The sequence below is a fragment of the Syngnathoides biaculeatus genome, chromosome 16, assembly GCF_019802595.1.
Source record: "Syngnathoides biaculeatus isolate LvHL_M chromosome 16, ASM1980259v1, whole genome shotgun sequence".
NCBI classification, from domain to species: domain Eukaryota; kingdom Metazoa; phylum Chordata; class Actinopteri; order Syngnathiformes; family Syngnathidae; genus Syngnathoides; species Syngnathoides biaculeatus.
Genome location: NC_084655.1, coordinates 11,028,620 through 11,050,308, shown reverse-complemented (window position 1 = coordinate 11,050,308; position 21,689 = coordinate 11,028,620). Strand labels below are relative to the sequence as shown.

General features: G+C 41.2%; 3 protein-coding genes across 8 annotated transcripts; all 3 read right to left on the bottom strand.

The window, feature by feature from the left end:
- Window positions 1-347: 347 nt before the first annotated feature.
- si:dkeyp-69e1.8 (uncharacterized protein LOC100001340 homolog) lies at window positions 348-2,619 on the bottom strand. The gene is made up of 3 exons (XM_061846623.1): window positions 2,480-2,619; window positions 2,060-2,208; window positions 348-1,424 (listed from the first exon to the last, which is right to left on the bottom strand). The coding sequence occupies exons 1-3, from the start codon at window positions 2,529-2,531 to the stop codon at window positions 573-575; spliced, it is 1,053 nt and encodes a 350-aa protein (XP_061702607.1). The 5' UTR covers window positions 2,532-2,619; the 3' UTR covers window positions 348-572.
- A 616-nt stretch (window positions 2,620-3,235) lies between these two features.
- On the bottom strand, window positions 3,236-14,962 carry hmgxb4a (HMG box domain containing 4a). 6 transcript variants are annotated; one of them, XM_061846620.1, is made up of 14 exons: window positions 14,837-14,962; window positions 14,335-14,494; window positions 14,136-14,232; window positions 13,500-13,636; window positions 13,311-13,386; window positions 12,593-13,183; window positions 10,193-10,396; window positions 9,888-10,066; window positions 8,988-9,069; window positions 8,836-8,900; window positions 6,645-6,741; window positions 6,422-6,576; window positions 4,116-4,238; window positions 3,236-3,925 (listed from the first exon to the last, which is right to left on the bottom strand). In XM_061846620.1, the coding sequence occupies exons 3-14, from the start codon at window positions 14,170-14,172 to the stop codon at window positions 3,881-3,883; spliced, it is 1,791 nt and encodes a 596-aa protein (XP_061702604.1). In that variant the 5' UTR covers window positions 14,173-14,232; window positions 14,335-14,494; window positions 14,837-14,962; the 3' UTR covers window positions 3,236-3,880. The 6 variants fall into 6 exon arrangements, with proteins under 6 accessions (XP_061702604.1, XP_061702601.1, XP_061702602.1 ...); XM_061846617.1 differs by having other exon boundaries at window positions 14,439-14,494; XM_061846618.1 differs by having other exon boundaries at window positions 14,439-14,494; window positions 14,715-14,843.
- Window positions 14,963-15,668: 706 nt separating this feature from the next.
- Window positions 15,669-20,322, bottom strand: ankrd54 (ankyrin repeat domain 54). The gene is made up of 8 exons (XM_061847244.1): window positions 19,661-20,322; window positions 19,247-19,294; window positions 19,063-19,161; window positions 18,275-18,346; window positions 17,683-17,730; window positions 16,995-17,119; window positions 16,644-16,751; window positions 15,669-16,531 (listed from the first exon to the last, which is right to left on the bottom strand). The coding sequence occupies exons 1-8, from the start codon at window positions 20,034-20,036 to the stop codon at window positions 16,457-16,459; spliced, it is 951 nt and encodes a 316-aa protein (XP_061703228.1). The 5' UTR covers window positions 20,037-20,322; the 3' UTR covers window positions 15,669-16,456.
- Between the last annotated feature and the right edge of the window lie 1,367 nt (window positions 20,323-21,689).

The following is a 21,689-nucleotide window of genomic DNA, read 5'->3' as shown; positions in this document are numbered from 1 at the left end:
CATAAATATATATACGAATATACTGTACTCTATTTTCCTTTGAATTCCATATTTGAGTGTGAGTGTCTACCTAAGATTGTGGCCGGTGAGCATTTTGGCTCCATTTTCAAGGTTTGTGTCGCCACCACGTGGAGGTTTTCTCGCAGTGTGCATTTGAAATATTACTTTCAAACGTTCAGAGATGACATGAGAGCGAGAGAGAGATAGAAGTTTATCATTTTGATTTGGGACTTGATGAACAACGGCACATCCAATAATAAGGCATTCAGTAAGATTTTATGAAGTGACAGCAAAGAAATATGACTTGGACAACTTCACTTGAAAGTTAAAACCAGGCAAGCAAGTAATCCAGCTGTAACTGCTTTTATTAACAGTTTTATCACGGATAAAACAGCAATACCATCATACTGCGTGTCGTTAGAAGCTGGTGTGCATTCTGCAAGGGTGGCGTTACCATGGTAATACATTTGTGTACTTCACGCTGAAACAGTGAAAGGACTTTCGGTGCAATGTAAGGCATACTGCATTCTTTTAGCATTATATACTGCATAAATCCAATTCAATACAGTATATTATTTTGTCTTTTGTGCTTTTCTCCTGGTCACCTCTGTAGCCACCGATCCCACAGTGGCACCCAGCACGCCTCCGACGGGCCCCCCGACAAAGAGCCCGACCAGAGCCCCGAACAAGGCCTCCCTTCTCACCATGGTGGGCACCCACTTCAACCATCCCACCAACTTCGCCCAGAGGACACCCAGAGGGGAGGCAGCAGAAGAAACTGGGATCACAGAAGAGGGAAAAACTTCATCTAGGTCCAAATCTAAGTCTCCTATGGTTCTTTCTGCCTCTTCAAGGACCTCCTCCATGTCTTGATCGGTCACATCTGGGTCCACAAGAGATGAGGCCTCCCCATGTGCTTCGTGCCTCCTCCGTCTCACTATTTCATCTTGCCTCTTCCGCACACGTTCACTAACCTCCTGGTACAAAGGACAGCTGAAGTGCGGAGCCTCGCTCTCTTCCACCGCCTGTTCAACTTTCTCCAGCATCTCCTCAACAGCTTTGCTCTCCTCCTGTTCCCCGCTGCAGGTCGTCAAGGCGTGATATCGACCGCCGCATCTTTTCACCAGCGCGCCGAGATCCTTGCGCCACGTAGCCAGGTAATCCTCCAGCCTCTCGTCCTCCTCTAGCTCGTCCATGTTGGTGAAGACGATGATGGTGTTTTTGGTGATGGCCGAGGGGCCCAACAGCATCGCCAGGACATCAAGCGTTTTGGTCTCGACATCCGCTGGCTGGTTCACAGGGACGCACAACAAAAACGCGTGTGGCCCCGGGCTGGTTAAAGTAATCGAGGACGAGATGTATCTTCTTCTTGTGTCTGCATCGCAGTCTGAACCGAACCAGTCTGGACTGGAGACAACCAGCACCTACACACACATTAAGGAGAGGGAGACAGGACCGAGGCCATAGCTGGTGATGTCCGTTTTGTTTGAGACGATTGTGGTTGGTGCAGTCAGGGAGGTGGTCACGTGACAAAATGCATTCATTGTTCCACTTGTAGTATGATGTGGTGTATAACTGTGCTGCATCCACAGGTTGTCAATTTGCACAGGAATAAAATGGAAATGTACAAATTTGCAAGTCAGCCTCAATCAGGGACTGTTAGGAGAAAACTGCATCATTGCAGAATATGATTATGAATGTGATCCATAGATTGTAAACACAGCTGCATTCCACTTGTAGGAGCGTGTCCACCCCCCCCCCTTTTTTTTTCTTTCAATATTTCATTTGACATGGCCATCGCAAACACATTGGACACACCTAATGCACATTGTGTCGTCACCCTTTAGCACAAGTGCTACCTCTCAACACAGGAGGTTTTAGAATTTTGAGGAGTACACAAATAGAGTAGTAGTAGTAGTAGATGAAAAACAGACAAGTGAATTAAATACACTTGAAATCGGTGTATAATCGAAAGATTGGAAGCGACATTCAAGGACAAACTGGAGTATCCAAAAGAAGCCCTTTCACTTTGGGTGTGTCGTGTCTCGGTCTTTCCTACCCGTCTGCCTGCAGCTTCTCCTCTGAGTTTGCGACACTCCCTGCTTTCGTCGCTTTCCTGCGCCGGGAGGCTGTCTGGGAGGCCCAAGATGCTGCAGACCGCCGACCGCCCTCCTGCCCCGGCGCGGCCCAGCACCAGCAGCCTCAACTCTGCGCAGGAGAGAGAAGCAAAGCGGTGGGCGTTGCTCGCAAAAATAAGTCTGATCTAACTACATGCAATCGAAGGAATTTAAAAAAAAAAAAAAAACACCGACAACATTGGTGATATCAGCGGCTATTATAGACGTGCCAAAACGATAACCGCGTCCTTTCATTTCGATAGTTGAATAGGCGTCACCGCACAAACTTTTCTCACGGCAAACGTCGGCGATGCAGCGGTTCAAATTCATATGTGACATGTCGGCAGCTGTCTGAGACTGACCTGCTTGTGCACGAGAAGTGGACATGGCGAGCCGTTGCCCGTCTGCGTCCATTTAGCGAGGAACCAGTTGTTGACGACGCTTCCTGATTCTTGCAGGATGACTCGCCAGCCCGCGGTCTTCTTCCACATTTCAGCATGGGGGCGCCGCTCCGACCATTCCAGCGACTGACGACAGCCACTCGGCCGTGGAAAATAAACACAAATACCGACATTGTGGACTAAGAATTTTCAGATGATTTACATATTTATTCACTCTTTGCACGAGTACTTATTTTTCTGAATTCATAATTTTGCTTCCCAAATAATATATATATCTGAACTTTCTACTACTTTGTCGATACAGGCGATAAACTTTTTTTGTATGTGATATAAAAACATGACATGGAAGAATGTGACCCAGAGAATTAGAACAAGGTTGAAGCAACAAATTCAGAAAAGGAAAAATTTCCACTTCCATGGCCTCCGTCAAAGAGAATTGTTTGGTGTCGGATCCAAGAATTATTTGTCATGAATGCATTGCCTTGTGCCGGCCTGAAAAGCACCAGATTATGACCATCAAAACATCTCTCAAATGGTGTATTTTCAAGTTAACATGATCATTTGTTAGTTATTTCTTAACATTAGCAAAGCTAATGGAATAAGTCTTGATAGAATGGGCAGTTTACAAAAAATGATATATATGTCGGGTCTACTGAACACATTGAGTTCTAACTTTTCAAAATGTTTGCAGTAGACAGCAAGAAAAAAAAATGACAGTTTAAAAAAAAGAAAGCAGCATGGTTTATTGGCTAATTACCTCTTAAATTAGCAATTATAAATAAATATCTTGAAAGCCAACAGTTAAGACAATTATGGTTCTAAGGGTGGCAAATAATCCAATGAATGAAACAGCTGGGAGTGAAAAAGATTTGACATTGTTAAAAGGAGGAAATGATAAAATGAGATATATTACACTGTTAAAATATTCACTGCCGGTGACGGCTTTACAAGTCAAATATCCACGTTAACTGGGAAGGCTGGCAGTGATTATGATGCTTAAAAAGTTGCGGATGTTTCTTAACAAACCGTAAATAAAAATACAGACATGTACAAAACCATTACCGTACACACATTTAAAAGCATAAAAAAGGTTATTTTCATACAAATCTCCACTGTACAGCAACAATGAAACTGGTAAGACTATTAACAAGAAAATGTTTTTTAAGTCTAAAAATGAACACCAACATAATAATGTTGTTAAAAAGATACCATTTTAAAAAGATGTTGGGACTAGGAGACTAAAAAGATTTTTTAGTTGCCGTGTGTCAATGGCGACTAAGGCAAGTCCAAAATGCTTCTGTTCAGGGCCTTGATGTTTCACAGCAAAATCCATCAAAAGCTTGCTTGGGGCCGTCCCTCCCATCACAGCCCAGGCATGATGTAGGCAATGTTGTCCAACGTGTTTGACTGACAGGCAAAGTGAGAGCCTCGTTAGAAAACTGACTGCATAACACGCAAAGGACAAAAAAATACATGAATAAAGTAAAAATATTTAAAAAAAAAAAACCCAACTGAAAAACAAGAACAAGGCCAGCATGATGTAATTTTCTGTTGGCGTGTGATAAAATATCAACTTTATATTATTGTAATACTATACCAGCACGTTTCGGGGACATCCATTTAACTGCGGTATTTGAGCGGTGAGACAAGTCAAAGGTCCCAGGGCGCACAAGATGGAATCTAGCAGTACAGAGAGGCTCCCAGACACCGCCACCATGCCCTGAAAAAGTACAAACAAAACAATACATTCTTTCAAACAATAAAATAAATAATGTTTTGGGATAGTAGTGAAATATCCTCTTTGCAAATACAGTAGATTCAATCGTTTTCACATCCACAAACATGACAATGTAGCAGCAATCTCGGTAGAGTTGGCCCAATCATCAAAATTTCATTAAATTCATTTGGGATAGGCCCTTAAGAGGCAGCATTTAGTTTTCAAAGCAAAAATACAGAAAATAATACATAACATACAACAGCACACAAGAAATATAGAAACATGTCCCTTCTAGTTTTACCATAAGCCCCACAACGGGATTTTGACTTCTCATGATCATAAAAAAAAATTTGAACCAAAAGAAAAACAATTAATATGCCGAACATTGGGTGAGTGTCTGTATGAAAGTTCCTACTTTTTGGAAACACTCTAAACACACCTGTGTTACATGCAGTCAGCATATCATGTGTTAGTTTGCTGTCCCTGAGCATCCTTTAAGATGTTTATTAATACCCCAGTTGAAGTTTACTGTAAAACTAAACAAAAATGAATTGCCGGTACACAAACTGTATATTTAAAAACAAGACATACGTTCATCTGAGATGACACGCTGTGGCGACCCCGAAAGGGAGAAGCCGAAAGAAACACACACACACAGTACTTCATTTTAGAAACAGTGCATGCGTAATTCTAGCACTGAATGGGAAACTATTGATCGGCTAGCAAAAAATGGATATTAGGGAAGGATTTACCTACAAATAAATATTCACAAACAAATTTAAAAGTAACGTAGAAAGCTAATACAGCAATCATCACATCTTCCTTTTTAAATGGAATTTTGATTCATCAATCCATTCAATTTCCATACCGTTTAACCTGACCTATCTCGGTTGACTGTGGGCGAGACATAGACCACACCCTGAACTGGTCGCCAGCCAATTGCAGGGCACATATTGTACATGCCAACAACCATTTGCACTCACATTAAAAAAAACCTACAGGCATTTTAGAGTCTTCAATTATCACAATGTGCATATTTTTGGAACGTGGGAGGAAACTGGAGTACCTGGAGAAAACCCAAGCAAGAACATGGAGAACTCTAAACGGGCGAGGTCGGGTTTGAACCCGGGATCTTCAGAACTTGATGTCAGATGTGCTAACCAGATGGCTACCGTGCCGTGCACATTGGGGAAAAGCACACCTCAGGCATATATTCTACCTAATCTGTAAAAAAACCCCAAGTTTTATTAATAAGGTTTGCCACTTTCGTCTTGCACTCTTTTTATCTCAAAGTAAATCTCCCAGTGTGCACGACACTGCCTCTTAGAGGCCAAGGCATGCATAGCAGGTGCTTGGGTTTTCAGAATTTTTTGTTGCTATGATTTCATTGTATATTAGTTGTTGCTCATTTAATTTCTGGTTATACATGCAATTGAGTTTTGGTAGTTGAATCAACAAAGTTTGAAATCAGTGAATATTGTTTTTTTCCACAATTGTCCAGCCCTCCAGCAACCTACGCCATCCAGGTTTAGGGCTGACTGAGTTGTTACTCAACTGGTTGTTTGTTTCTATGTGCCCTATGATTGGCTGGCAACCAGTCCAGGGTGTACTCCGCCTCTTGCCTAAAGATAGCTGGGATAGGCTCCAGCACTCCCGTGACCCTTGTGAGGATAAGCGGCTAATAAAATGAATAGATGGATGTTAGTCACTGAAAGCCTGTGTCAAATATCGTCAGCATTATGAGTAGTTTTCTACAGTGAGAAAAATACCAGTTGAGAAAAAGATCAAATGAAACCGCACACAGACATGGAGGCCAAAGGTCAATTGTTGGATAATGTTGTGCTTTGAAACAAGAAAACAGTGCAGCAAACAAGGTGAAATATGTTATGTGGATTGTTTACTCATTAGTCATGCGAAATGCAGCAATTAAAAAACTTTCACTTTTTGTATTTAGCTTTAATTTGCTTAGGTGCAAACGTTTGTTGAATTAGTTCACTGTGAAAATCAAGAACAGTATCTTTTACATTTTATTCCAACAGACACTCGGTAACAAATTGCTTATAATGCATGCTATATAGTATGGGGACCTTGAGTGGAGGACATTTTAATGAACACTTACTTCTTTTCCCTTCAACCGAGTACCCTGACCTAGCAATGTGCATATGCCTACTGGCGTGGGAACCCACCTCTGTTTCCTGGAGGCGGTGGCCAATCAGGGACAGGGATTCACCGAGCAGCTGCAGGTGAGAGGCTGCATCGATAGGATCGACATCGGGGACTCGTGCAGGGGAAAGAGACACAATGGCCGGTGCTCTGTTGGGTGAAACCATACCTACTTTGGCTAGGAAACAAGATATGGTCATGAGAACGGCAACCACTTTCATCAGGAGTCAAGTGCATGTACAGTACCTTTGCTTTTGCTTTCATTGGAGCTCTTGTGTTTGACTGTGGTCGCCTCAGCCTTGTTCTGTTTGTGCTGCAGATACTGAGCTTTCTGCCTCCAGAACTGCAGCAGTAACACGAGAAACAGATATGACACAGACTGAGACGGAAAATAAAACTGCATCTTTTGCAGTTTGCAGTTCTGCTCAATGCGATTGCCACCCATGATCTTTGACAAAGACCACCTGGAGAAACCAAAGAAAAGCCAAGCAAACATTCCCAAGGTGGATGAGACCAATTGTTTTGCAATGCACAACTTTTAGTAAATACAACAAAATGAAGCCTATGGGGGGGAACGGTGTTGCGACGTTATGACCATTTATTGGTACTATTCCGATATTGGTAAAACAAATGGAAAGCAAACCATAACAGATGCACATAAAGTGTTGCAAGCAATTATATTTTGAACACAAACATGTAAAATCAAAAGTCCCTACATTTAAACGCAACAAATCATCAATCACCTCAAAACTAACCAAAACATTTTCATACAGGAAAGATCCACAACCAACCAAAACATAAATCTCTTTTTCTTCACAAGGTTCGCTCCTACAGACTAGCGGAAAGTGAGTAAAGCACCACAAATATTGTACATGTGACATGGTGCTAAACTAACCCTTGATGATGACTAATAATTGGAAAATTTAGTAAGATACAGTGAATTCCAGTTATATTCCAGACCCACCCACGAAGGGTGAAAAGCTGAAAGAGAGAATAATATTTTTAAAATATTCAATGTCCCACACGCTTTCAAAAGATTTAAACTGTAATAAAATGCTGTTAATGTATCTGAATACCAAAAAAATGCAACCATCTGATGTACAGAAACTGTACATCAGATGGTTGCATTACGTTTTGCTGTACGTTTTGAAGGGTCTTGTGTGTGGTACGCATCTGTAAGTGCCTTGAAGAAGCCGGGCCTGGCGGGGTGAAATGTGATGTCCGGGCACGACCTGTGTCTGATTGGAGCTTCGGCGTGACCGTGATAGTATTTGTGTGTGGGAACAATAAATTGTGACCTGGCGGAACGTTGCATAACCGGAAAACATCATCCACATTCACGCGGTGAAAAGAAAATGCTTGCATGCTAACCCGAAGAGGTTTTCATCAACAATCTTGATTTTTCTGCCTTTAGTTTGTCATGAGCTGGGGTTGTCCTGGTCTCAGTCTTGACTTGGTCTGGAATCTCAATAGTCTTGGTTATGTTTTGGTCTCTGCGTTTTCTGGCCTCAGGCAAGTCTTGGTCTCCAACAGTCTTGTCTTGAGCGCAACACTAATAAGAATGTAAACCGTAAAACTGTGTCCAATCGCCTATTGACATGAAATAGTCTAATGATTGTAAAAAAACAATGTGGTGGTATCAGAAAACAAGATTTTATTGGTGGAGTCTGACATCGTGCACTCGTAAAAGAGCAACTTTGTCTTGCAGTCTGATCCGTCCATTTTGTGTTGTGACGTCAGATATTTACAGTTCTACATCATAAGACACACGAGAAGGCTAAAAATAAAATCGCATTTGTATTCTAGTATACTGGGGACAATGGCGACGCAGCATAAAACTGTTGCGCAGCTGATCAATGACGTCATTGATCGGATCGGGGAATGATGAAATTAAAACTGATCAACTGGTCAGCATAAAATGCTCATTTACCTTAAATGTCAAAGGCACTTTTTTTAGTGCCCAGAGTTCTTGTTTTCAGTGAAAGAACGGCCAAATTACGCATTAAGGACTTAATGGTGCAGACCCCCGGCCTAGTGATTACTGTATCTAGTATAAAGTTCTGACTTTCACATTTCGAATCTGGGTTCAGGATTTCCTACATTTGTATGTTCTCCCCATGCTTGCGAGGCTTTTCTCCAGCCATTTCAGCCTCCTCCCACATTCCATAAATAATGCTCCATTTGTGGTTGACTGAGTGCAAATTGTGTTTCAGTTATTGAGTGTGATGTTTTTATCATTTGTGGCCTGTGGTCCCAAAGTCACCTGGGATAGATTCTAGCAACCCTAAAGAGGTCTAGCGGCATAGAAAGCCTTTTTAATCATATACATTTGGCACATCTGATTGTGTACATTATATTTTAAAAAAGAATATGTGCCAATAATGACGGCCAGTAAAGTATATAAGAAAATATTTTTTTTAAAAAAAGGACTACTCGCCAGTTTGTCTTTTTCCGGCATCCTCTTCCATACCTCTCCCAACTTTTTGCTTAGTTCACCGAAAACTGCAGGGTAGAAATACACACATTCTTGCCTTATACATATGAGTGTTATTACAAGAAAGTGATACTGTTTTGAACAAATTGATATACCTAGTCCTGGCTGCTCAGCAGTTATGTTAACTCTATACTCCTTGCAAAAGACCTGATATGCAGATGCACTCTTCTTCTTGGGCTGAATGAAGACAAGAACCAAGCATGTGACGGTCAAGGCAGTAATGTACGTAATGCGTATGCAGAACAAAATTTGGATCGGCATTTGCTGCACAAGCTTATTTGATTGCAATACCTTTATTCAGTATAATGTGTCATTTCAATAGCAATTAGTGGTTACAGTAAATGAAAAAAAAAATAAATCATTAAAACCGCAAGGTGGACAGAAAATGCACCCAAAATGTGACTGTGTAAACACCACTAATTTTGCCTCCCAGAGGTTTTTCTCATGCTAAGTGAAGAAAATACCAACACGTGGTGTGCATCAAAAGCCTTGCTGCACAGGAATACACTGCAGGACAAACACCAACGATCTCATTGCTTGCACCGCCACTATTTCGCATATTTTTACTGTTAGAATAGCATTCAGGCAAGTCCTAATTTAGAGTCGCTTGCCTTTAGTGTAATACTACGATGTGCTGCAACATGCCAAGAAGCAGTAATAAGCAGCTTTAAATATGTAAGAGAACAGGCGCGAAGGGATACTTTATAAAGTGTGTAATGTATTAAGTTTAAATATACTTGAAGGGTTTGGGAGGGGTAAAACCATTTTAAATGTTGTATGACATCTCCATATCACAGATTTTCACCTATTGTGGGAGGGTCTGGAACATATTTTCCACAATAAAGAGGAGTTGACCTTATTTGAAATTATATCAGTCGAGCATTATGCTTTAAAGTGTTTTATTTTTCCATAAAATTCAGTAATGTCATTAGATTGTGAAAGCGTGCCAAATGTTGCGAGCCAACTCAAACGTCATCATGCAATGGGAGGCTGACCTTATCTTTATCCTTGTCATGCTTGTCCCGATCTTTCTCTTCTTTCTTCTTTTTCTTCTCCATTGTCCCATCACTGCCTTGATGGTGGTGCGGTGGGATGGGTGTGCCCATCGCGTACATCGGCCCAACAGCGCTATGAGATACGGTGGGATGGGAGTTGGTGTGGCTCTTTGTAGAATCTGACAATAAGGATTAAAATTCTCTGTGTTAGGACATGCATCGTAAACGGAAAAAGACACACACAAACAAAGTATATATATATAATCAAACGTGTGTATATATATATAAAAGCAATTTTATAACACCTCCAAACCCTTTGCTGTGCTTCTTGTCCTTCCCACTCTTATCCTTGTCTCTGTCTTTCTCTTTGTCCTTTTTCTTCTTGCTTTTCTTGCTCTTCTTCTTCTTTTTTGCCTGGTGCGTATACGAGTCATCTATAACTAGCTCGCCCGCTTCCAGCTCTGCTCCTGACGACGAGCTGCCTTCGCCCATGCCCCCTCCATAATGACCTTGGCAGAAAGCACATCGGATGTTCGGTTAAAGTATGACCTATATTAATTTGGAACTAAAAGACCGCATCATTGTGAATCCAAACATGTGTACTGTGGAACTACCAAAGTCAAAAACAACCCGTTGGCTAATATGTTTCTGTTTTCAAAGCATTTTTTCACTGAAGAACATTGAAACAAACCATAGTAAAACTGTTCCATAAGAAAAATGTGATAACCATACAGACTACAGGTTAAAGAATGTTTTTACTTTTTTTTTTTTTTAACCTTTCCTGTTCTGCTCCACGGTCTTGCAGAATGGTGGCTCTGTATGCCTTTAGTGCTGGGACAGTTTTCCTGGCCAGCAGGGGAGTTTGAAAGACGTACAGTAATACTTTGAAATTTGTGTTGCCTACAGAGAAGTAAACCACCATAATCCAACCAAATTAAGTAAATGTTTGATGACTCAAGAGAGGGTAGTGCCAAACTCCAGACAACTTGGAATACACTGGATAATGGTCCTTTAAAATAAACAAATAAATAAATAACTTGGGGTTGGTGAAAATCAAATCCAACATTCACACCGAGAACCTAAAATGGAGTATACAATGGAATATGACCGTTAATCCGTCCCATAGTCAGTTTCAGAGTTTGATTCAAGTCACTCGATTTTGAATATCTGAAAAACCAGTATCGTACATTATTTTTTAGAAGAGCGTGTCTTAATGATAAGTATAAAACTCACTGAAGTTTGAAAAATGTACAGGTGTGGTCAGTCATACTCGCAGATATAGTTACGGGTGTGGTCCAACAGTCATGCCCGCAGATAAAGTTGCGGGTGTGATTAAGGATGGAATCTCAAGACCTTAAAATAACTTACTGGATTAATATAACATAACTGTAAATTGAAAATACAATAAACAAATACAAAACTAAAATGGAAAAGTAAAATTTCAAACTCAGAAATGATCATTTCTAATTTCAACTGATATCAGTAGAACATGATATAGAACGATATTTAAAAATTTTCATCAATAAAAAATTCTTTATCTGACAAACTTTATCTGAAGAAAAATAAAATGTACTGGCCTGTCAAGGAATAAACATGAAAGGTCTATAACCGGAACGTTTTGAAGATGCTTAAAGTTTAGTTCAACATAATCGGCGTTAGTGGCAACAAGCTAGCGATACATTTTAACAAACATTCCTGTCAGGAATCGTGATGTATTGTTGTGGGAGTGGGGGCACGCATCGCGGGACTGCCGTAAATAGGAGACCGGGTTGCTAGAATGCGCCTGACGTATTGGCCACACTTGAATCAACCGACGAGATGTCTTTTGCGTCTTTTTTTTGGGGGGGGGGGGCGCACACCCTCACACTGCCTCGCGATCGACACAAGGAGCACCCCTAGTGTAACCGAGTTTCCTTTGACATGGCTCATTATGTTGATGACTTTCGACGTAAATGCGCTCGCAGTACGTAAAGCAGCTTTGAACATAACCTAACTTCCGTACATGCTCAGTAGGGTTAACTTGCATTTCCTATTTCCGGGTGAATACTAGTTGTTTTGGAGCAGGCTTGTTTAGTTAACAATGTTTATGAAATAAACACGTAAATAAATGTCAAGACTACACAAAATAAGCAACGTCTTTCAATCCCTATCTTTTTACTCGTAGTAAATTTTACGCGCGTGATTTTTCGTGCTCGACTGTGCAGATTTGCCAGCACGGAGGCGCGCGAGCGTGATCGCGTTCCGTCAAATGTGAGTGACTGAGTATAATGATGAGTCCGTGTAACATTGTGTGTGGTGGGAAAGTGAGTGACATCTTAGCTACAGACAGACACGGCCTCATCAAATCATAGCATCAATCTGGTTTGTCACAAAATAATTCACTTCTTGGACTTCTATTTGACAATAAGTCATTACAATGAATTATATTTACTTACCTGTATCCCTTTGAACTATCCCATAGAAACTGAGGATATCTGCATTATTTTTCTCTTTACATTGCTACGACGCATGTCCAAATTATAACACTTCAGAAAAAAAAAAATTTGAACCACTTGGACAGGATTTACACTGCATGTTTTGAACACGTTGAATTACGTTACTTATTTTGATCTGGAATGGCACAATTTGGTATGTGATCCTACAGCTATGTTTTAATGATGCCCACCCAAGTAAAAATGGATGCCATCTAATTAAGGTGCTCTTACCTTCTACTTCCACCTCTTTCCCCACTACAGGCAGAGGATCTCGACTGTGTTGTAGCTTCTTCTTGGGTGGCTTTGACATCTGTAACCGCTCTCTATCCTTCTCTTTCTTGCCACTCACTTTGGATGAGTGGTGTGTAACTGGGTTACACTCCGTTTCCTCTTTCTCCGGAGACATAATCAGTTTCATTTTGAGCCCATCAGCCTCCCGTAATGTTAAAGGCTCCTCTTTGAGGGAGCCACCGTGGAATAGTGATGACTTTGAGGAAGATGAGGAGTGCTTCTTGGAGGAAGATGACGATGATGATGAAGACATGGGGCGGGAATGAGAAAGAGAGTGGCTCCCTTTGCTTCCGCTGCTGATGCCCTCCCGCTTGCGGTCTTTTGAGGAGTGTGAGGACAACGAGGGATAAGAGGGTTTTTTGTGTAAATTGGGACTGGGGTCAGATCCTGTGGCCAGGGGAGAGGTGATAGCTTGCAGAAGACCCATTGCTGTATCTGCTGGGTGGGACGATGAAGGTGAAGAGAGAGTTGGAGAGCGGTCTACAGATTTGTGCTTCTTCTTATGAATTGGGTGGCCTGAGCCTTCATGTTCTAATAAGAAAGTCACCAAGAGGAACAGTATGAATATGTCGCATTTTATCATCTCAAATAGCAGCCCCTACTTTTACAGACGCAGCGTCTCATTGTGTCGTTAGATGCGCTATCACCTTCAACTAACCTCTGTAATAGTAGTCATCACTATATTTCTTCTTCTTTTTGTGTGAGTCACTTCCGAGCATGAATAACTCTGAATCCTAATGTGTAATGACATGTAAACAACACAAAAGTTAAAATCTGTACCGAACCATTCAAAAAAGATATTATGCCCTCTGTAATATTTTGCAAAGATCTGGTTACAAATATTCACCTTTGGGCGTTTCTTGGAAGTCTTGCGGACCTGAGCTGCGATCTCCTCTTCCTCTCGTAGAAGATCTTTGTATGACCTCCTCTTCTCCCGCTGACTACGACCAGCAACAAGACCCCTCTCACCATCCATCCCAACATCTAAAAACAGAATCATTTTTAAACATTTTCCTATTTACAAAACTTTTGACAAAAGACCAGTTTTGAAAAAGCATCACAGGTTTGGACGATGACTCAACCGTAATTAATTAAGTGCCATGGTACACTTGTGTGCCATGAGAGAGAATCATGGGTGCAGCTGGGCATTATAAAATTTCCCCTAATTTATCTAAAAATTATGTTCATGAATTACAAATACATGGCATAAGTGAAAATTAGATTGCTCTTCCGTCAGATGGCAAAAAGTACAATTGTGTATCCACGTTCCATTTACGGAACTCCTGTGAAAATAGCAGCCGTGTTCAACTACACAGGCCAGCATTTCACAATGTGTAAACATGTCAATTAATTTGAGAAGTGATAATTATTCCAGAATTCACGGTTGTTTTAAAATAAGATTTGTTGTCATGTAAATTTGGCTCAATAATGGTTGTGAAATTGGTCAGTAATATGTTTCATAGTCATTTAAAAATACCATTACCCATTTCGCCTTTGTTCTTGAGCTCTTCAAAAGCCATTGCTACTCAATATATAATTCATCTAAGATGTGGCAGGCAGCCTGAAGGCAGGACGTGGACCTGTGTAAATATTGAAAACCGAGTTAGAGGTTCATGTTTCAATAAACAGTACGAACAATGCATGTATGTTTTTATAAGATTTTATCAATTTCTTTGGCTCACCTGCAACATTGCACGGATATGAAATTACAGACACCAGATTCAGTTGCATTATCACCTCGTGAAGATAATTGCCAAACAGAGGAGTCCACCAAACACGAACTTACTTGCTAAAAGACTCTCGTTAGGGTTGATTTAAGGATACCATGTCCTCGCCGGTCACCTATGCGAGTACAATAGTGACAACTTGAAAATTTCCCGCCTACTTTTCGTAATGTTACACAAACACACCCCTTCTCCCATTTATTGACCACCCGGCTTCCCGTTTCTCGGAATTTCCACCACTGCTACGCTTCATGCCGCCTGTGGGCTCGTCTTTCCGGCGTAATTATCTCACGACAGCCCGCTGCTTTCGAAACGGCGAGGCCGCAGTGTCCACTTACAAAGCATTTCAATTATGCAAACGTGCATTCAGCTGCTCTCACATCTCCACTTTTAATCTGTGTCTCACGTCCATCTCAGAAACTAGCAGGTCAAAGAAAGTACGTTTTACGAAATGAGTTACCTCAGTTGGGTCTCCAAATTACGCGGGCCCGGCCGCCATCTTTATTTCGGCAAACAACAATACGTCTGCGCTGGGGGCGGGGCTTGTGGTCTGCAGCGAATCCACGGCGAGGCGCAGCTACTAAACAACTTCACGCCGCGTGCATACCCTAATTTACACGAACGGCTACTGGACTGATAAATCAAAATACGAGAGCCACTTAAAGTCACATAAACGATTCCATTTATTTAATCAAACATACATTTTGAGAGTACTTTTAAACTACAGTGAAACATGAACATGCAGTGCAAATGGGAAATATCCGGACGATGAAGAAATCCAAAGCACCAAAGTAACAAAAATGGTTGCTCATTTAGTTTAAGTAATTCATCCTTAACGTACACAAGTCATCATAAAACAGGGAACGGCAGGCACAGGCTGATAGATCATATCCCACTCCATTTTTGTGTTTAATTTCTGCACCGCCATCCGTTCTGTTGTGTTCTGTGATGCAATATGAAGAAATTATGAATGATTGCTGGTTGAAAGGGAATAAATAAAATGCACTCAGAATTAAATGGAAATAAAGACTGCAGATTTACTTTACTCATGTAATCCTTTCTGCAACTGTCAGAAACCTTAAATGAATGTAAAATTTTCGAACAATAAGAGGTAGCTTTGTTCAACAGAGCCTTTGTGTCAATTTTCTAAAGATTTTTCTGAAAAAAAAAAAAAAAAAAAAAAGATCATTGGAAGGACACACCGAAGATGGAAAGGAACAATAAAACAGGAGGACTATTTTGGTCTAGAAGAAATTTTAAATGGACAATGAACAGGCTTGACATGAAATGAATTGTTTCACAAAAAAATATTTATATTAATTCATTACATGGACTGCTTTCAGAATATTCAAACATACATGAACATATTTGTACAGCATGATGAGTTTGTATACGGTAATTTCATAAGTTTTTCATTCCATGAATGATTTTTTAAAGGATTTAAGACTCTTAAACCTACAACCTTCTCCCTTATTTTAGCAGACTTCAGTCATTTGGGTAAAAAAAAAAAAAAGAAAAAAATCAACTTTATCCATCAATACATTTCTGAACCGCTTATCCACACAAGGGTCGTGGGAGTGCTGGAGCCAATCCCAGCTGTCATTGGAAGGGAGGCAGGGTTCACCCTGAACTGGTTGTCAACCAATCGCAGGCGACATGGAGACAGACAACAGTCGCACTCACAATCACATTTGGAGGCAATTTAGAGTGTCCAATGAATGCATGTTTTTGTGGGAGGAACCTGGAGAAAACCCACCCAGGCACAGGGGGAACATGCAAACTCCACACAGGCGAGGCCGGGATTTGAACCCTAGTCCTCAGAACTGTGAGGCTAACACTCTACAGCTGCGCCACCATGCCTCAAAATCAATTTTAATTCTCGTCTTTAAAAAAAACTGTCTCCTTTTTGATGAAATAACTTGTTGTTTCCAGAATTAGAGGAACTCTGAATGACATTCTTTGCAGTGGGACTGAATCTGAAATCCTGTCCAGATTATGAGCAGAGGTATGAATCACTGTTCAGGTCGGAGGATCTGAGGGATGCTTTATCACAGGAGCAGGACTCCGGTTTCTTAATCTTCTACCTGTCTCCCAAATTCTGTTTCTGAAGGCTGAGTGAAGTAAAGCTGGCCAGTAAATCAGTCACCTCATCCACCTAAAGAAAGACCAGGTGATTTTTTTGTGCGTTGAAAAATATTTGAATGATTCATAAATATGATAAATCATTCATGCAATGATTTGCAATGTCATCACTGTGTACGTCTTACTTGCTCTTTGGTTCGTGTGTGTTGCAGTTGGGAGGAAATGTGTTCCAGTTTCTCTTTAGCATCACTTTGCCCCATTAGGTTGAGATACTCCCGCAGCATTTGAATAATCTGATTGGGAAAAATTCCATCATTCATAAATTGTCATCATCACCAGATGATTCATAAACATTTGGAAACTTGCACACATCTCAGATTTTTTTTTAATTTCAGACTGGATACCCAAAAGGCAATAAGATATGAATGAAGCACAAAACAGCTCCTAAACTAAAATGATTAGGTTTGGGCGGGGGCCGGTGGGGCATGGTAACGTAAATTCTCTATAACAGGAACAACAAAGATGGTGTTCTCTACCTGTGTGACTTCTCCTCTCAGCGTTTCTAAGCTACGAGAATCACCTTCCTGCAGAATGTTAAGTTTGGAGCGTGCAAGGTGCAGAGGGGTCCGGCCAGCCCGGTCAAGGGCGTCCACACGGGATCCTTTGCAAATAAACAGGATTGCTCAGTTGTCAGTTACATCATGAATACTCATCTATCTATTTTCTTAGCGGCTTATCCTCACGAGGGTCGCAGGGAGTGCTGGAGCCTATCCCAGCTGTCAACGGGCAGGAGGCAGGGTACACCCTGAACTGGTTGCCGGCCGATTGCAGGGCACATAAAGACAAACAAACACACACAAAATCACACCGAGGGGCAATTTAGAGTGTCCAATTAATGTTGCATGTTTTGGGGATGTGGGAGGAAACCGCAGTGCTCGGAGAAAACCCACGCAGGCACGGAGAGAACATGCAAACTCCACACAGGGGGGGCCGGGATCGAACCCGGGTCCTCAGAACTGTGAGGCCAATGCTTTACCAGGTGATTCACCATGCTGCCTCATGAATACTCAGTAACCCCAAAATCATAACCATTAAGTTACTGTCATGACATTAAAATAATTTTAATTAAATACATTAACAAAATCATCAGTGAATCCAGAGGTTTTAATTCCTTCAATGGAAAAGGAGGGCAATATTAATACATACACAGAACTAGTCTCTCACCTCCTCTTAGCAATGTGGTGATTACAGGCACGTGGTTTGTACAGGCCGCTGTAGACAGACAGGTGAAAATGATCATATAACAACAGAAAATTGCAATCTTAAAAGCTGATTCCATCATTGTTTTATATTTAAAACAACAATGTGTATTTTACCATCTGTCCATTCTATATTGCTTAAGTTCACAGGTGAGTTGGATCCATCTTAACTAATGTTGAGTGAGAATCGGGGTAAACAACACTAGACATGCCGCCAGTCAATCACATAAAGACAAACAACAACTCACATTGACACCTGTGGACAGTATTGACTAGTCTTATATGAACCTCAAATGGATATTTATGGAACGTTCGAGGATGAATAATAATCTGTGGAGAAAACCAACGTAAGTAAAGGGGAACATGCAAATTCCTCATACAAAGTCCAGAGCTGGGTTTTAAATCTGAAACCTCACAACCATGATGCGGAGGTTTCAACCACTTTTCCACTTCCTCATGTTTTATTATATACTTATTAATACAACTTGTGACACTAGGACAGAAGTAGTCACGGGAAACACATGCACTCCAGGTTCAAGATCTCCCTATTCTCTTACCCAGATGGAGTGGGGTATTACCCAGACTGTCACGTTGATTGGGGTCAGCGCCGTAGCTCAGCAGTAATTGCACTGCAGACATAAATAGAGATAGCACTGCATTATTTTGAAGTAATATCCTGTAAACAAAATCATGTAAAATAATCAAAACAATTTGTGCCGTTGAGATAAAATAGGAAGGTCAGTGAGGAGTTATGTTAAAACTGTTATTTAAATGTGACTGATGCAGTAGCTACCATGAATAGGATTAAGGTCAAAGTTTTTAAAAATACTAATTGTTTTCCATCAGTTCATTTTCAGTAAACTTGGTTTATTTAAATTTTTATTTATAGGTATCAAAACCCAATTTTTCATTCCAACAGTGACCGTTTATGTAACATGGTTATGCATCCATGAATATACGTATGTATTTAAAAATGACTGTGTTTGATCATTATTAATGCTTGCCAAATGTGTATCTTAACAGTCTTATGAGCAGCAAATGCTTCAGTAACATTATGTGACTAAATATTTACACTACCTTGATTCATTGTAAATTAAAAGCTTTCAGGAGACAGTTTTCACATATGATTCAGGAAGAATGAAGCTGTCAAATCCATAATCAAATCTCTTAGAATGGATACGTTTCCAATTACGCCATCTTGTGTGTCACCACCACCTCAAACCAATCGGATAAATTGACGATAGGAAAAAAAAAATCCCGCTTCACCTATCACCCGTGTTCTTTGACATCTATGACACACAAGATGGCGTAATTGAAAACCTATCCATACCTGCCTTCAACTTACCAATGCTTTCATTGCCATTGCAGGAAGAAAAATGTAAGGCCGTCCTTCCCTTGTCGTCTGCTGCACATGGGTCTATGTCATCTTGCAGGAGCTTCCGAACTGGAATAACACTTTTATTGATCAGACACCTTGTTCTTTATGTCCTCATGTTTAAAAAAAAAATGCATCAACATTCTATTTGTACCTGTGTCAATGTCATTGCTGTTTGCGGCGTCTCTCAGTCTTTTTACAGCTGTGATGAGAAGATATTCAAAGTAGAAGGGATTTACATATTCTGCTTTTTGAGCGAGGCAATGGCCTTTGATTGTAATACATTCAAGAACAAATAATCCATTTAACAGCCTGATATGATGCAGTTTTGAGAAATATGGGAGAAACTATCCACATGCATATGGACAGCCTGGGGCGATTAAGGGACCATTTCATGAACAGAGTATCATATTTACCAGTAGTAACAGTCTGTGATGAATACATAGTATTTTCCATTTCATATGCTACCTATGGCAAACGTTATTTTCTCGTTTAAAGGTTGCCTATGAGCCGAATAATTAAGAGAACGTCAACATAATTGTTCATTAAAAAAAAAAAACTGTCTTACCATACACATCTTTACCAATGGGGTTCCTCGAGGCTCTTTGAAATCGCCGAGCCCTGCTCCCAGTCATCTTTCCCAGTTTATTGGTCACGCCACCGGGTCCAATCTCTGCTCGTCCCGGTTCCCATAATAAGTGCAAATACCGAAGTTCTTTGTCGTCTCTCTGTCCGACTCGTCCCAACAACATTTTGCTTTCTCCAATACCACTTAATCCAAATCCGATATTGGTGGACCCGTCGTCCATTCGCTCCACACAGCCCCGATGCGCTCCTTCCTCCGCCTCTCGGGTTTCATGTTCAGGCCCTGGTTCCAATGTGTATTCCCCCTCGGAGCTTGAAGGGTCATTATCTGTTGCAACGACTGAGCCCCACCCGTCCATCCTTACTTATTTTCATGACATGTGAGAGATGTTTTTAATATACAAATTTGTTAGCACACTGCTCTCTGCGCAAAATGCAATCATGTCGCCATTAATATATAAATGAATATACTGGGTGTGATAGCTACCCCGATGAAATGTGCTTCATTCCGGCGCGTGGGAACATCTAACGCCTCATTAATAATAATATGTTTCCTTTATCATAAAACTACTAATAGTAGCTCTTCCCGTCACAACATCAAAATGTCCCCTGTCTCGCGTTTTCCCGTTTCTAACCAAATTAGTAAAATGCACACCCATTGATCAGTCACAACTACACGACTTAAAATCTAACCAATCAAGTTCCACGTTGTTCACCTGGTCCTGTCCAATAAGAACAAGCAAACAGGCAGCGAATCACAAAAAGACTGACTACTACACGCACCCATGCATCAGCGCATGCGTATTTCGTACATTCACGTGCGGGTAATGTATAAAGGACGTGAATAGTTTATTTTTGTTTTCTATCGTCTTATTTTTTTTTATGTGAATTGACGTGGAATGCTGTACATACTCCGATGACGTTCCAAAAAAAACACCCACTTGCAATACTTTTAAATACACAATCTGGACACATCTTGCTTCTTTTAATAGTACAGTATAAGTAAATTCCCGTCTATGTACATATTTGTGAGAAACAGGTCAGTTTGCAAAGGAATGACGGGCAAAACGATAATTCTGTGATGCAAACTAGGTGTGTCCCCCAATTGCTTTTAGTGACTACTGTATTGCATTACCACACCGTGTGACAAATGATAAGACTAAGAAAAGGACAATCATTCTTGGCAGTTGCAGCAAAAATTAACTTCTCGCTGAATTTTGGAACCTGAGACTCAACTGATCCATCTTCTAACGCTGATCCAGATCAGGTCACGAGGACAGTAGCTTTAGTAGGGACGGCCAACTTTCCCTTTCCAGAACCACTTCATCCAGCTCTTCTGGGGAATCCCGAGACATTCCCAGGCCAGCCGAGAGTCTCTCCAGCGAGTCTTGGGTCATCCCCGGGATTTATTTCCAGTAGAATGTGCCCGGAACATCTCACCAGGGAGCCGCCTTGGAGGCATCCAGATCAGATTCCCCAGCCACCTCATCTGGCTTCTCTCAATGCAGAGGAGCAACAGCTTGACAGTAAGCCCCTCCCAGATGACCGAGTTTCTCACTAAGGGAGAGCCCGGAGGAAAGTCATTTTGGCTGCTTGTATCTGGGATCTTGTTGTTTCGGTCATGACCCCACAGCTCTTGACCAAAAGTAAGGGTAGAAATGAATATCAACTGGTAAATTGAGAGCTTAGCGTTTTGACTTAGCTTCTTCTTTACCTCTACAGACTGATACAAAGCCCTCATTAGTGCAGACGCTGCACCAGTTCGCCTGTCGATCCCCAGCTCCATTCTTCCCTCACTCATGAACAAGACCACAAGGTACTTGAACACCTCCACTTGGGGAAGGATATCATCGCGCGACCTGGAATGGGCACGCTACCTTTTTCTGACTGAGGGCCACGGTCTGATTTGGAGGTGCTGATCCTCATCCCAGCTGCTTCACACTCGGGTGCCAATCACTCCATTGAAACTTGGAGATCACGGCTTGATGAAGCCAATAGAACCAGGTCATCTG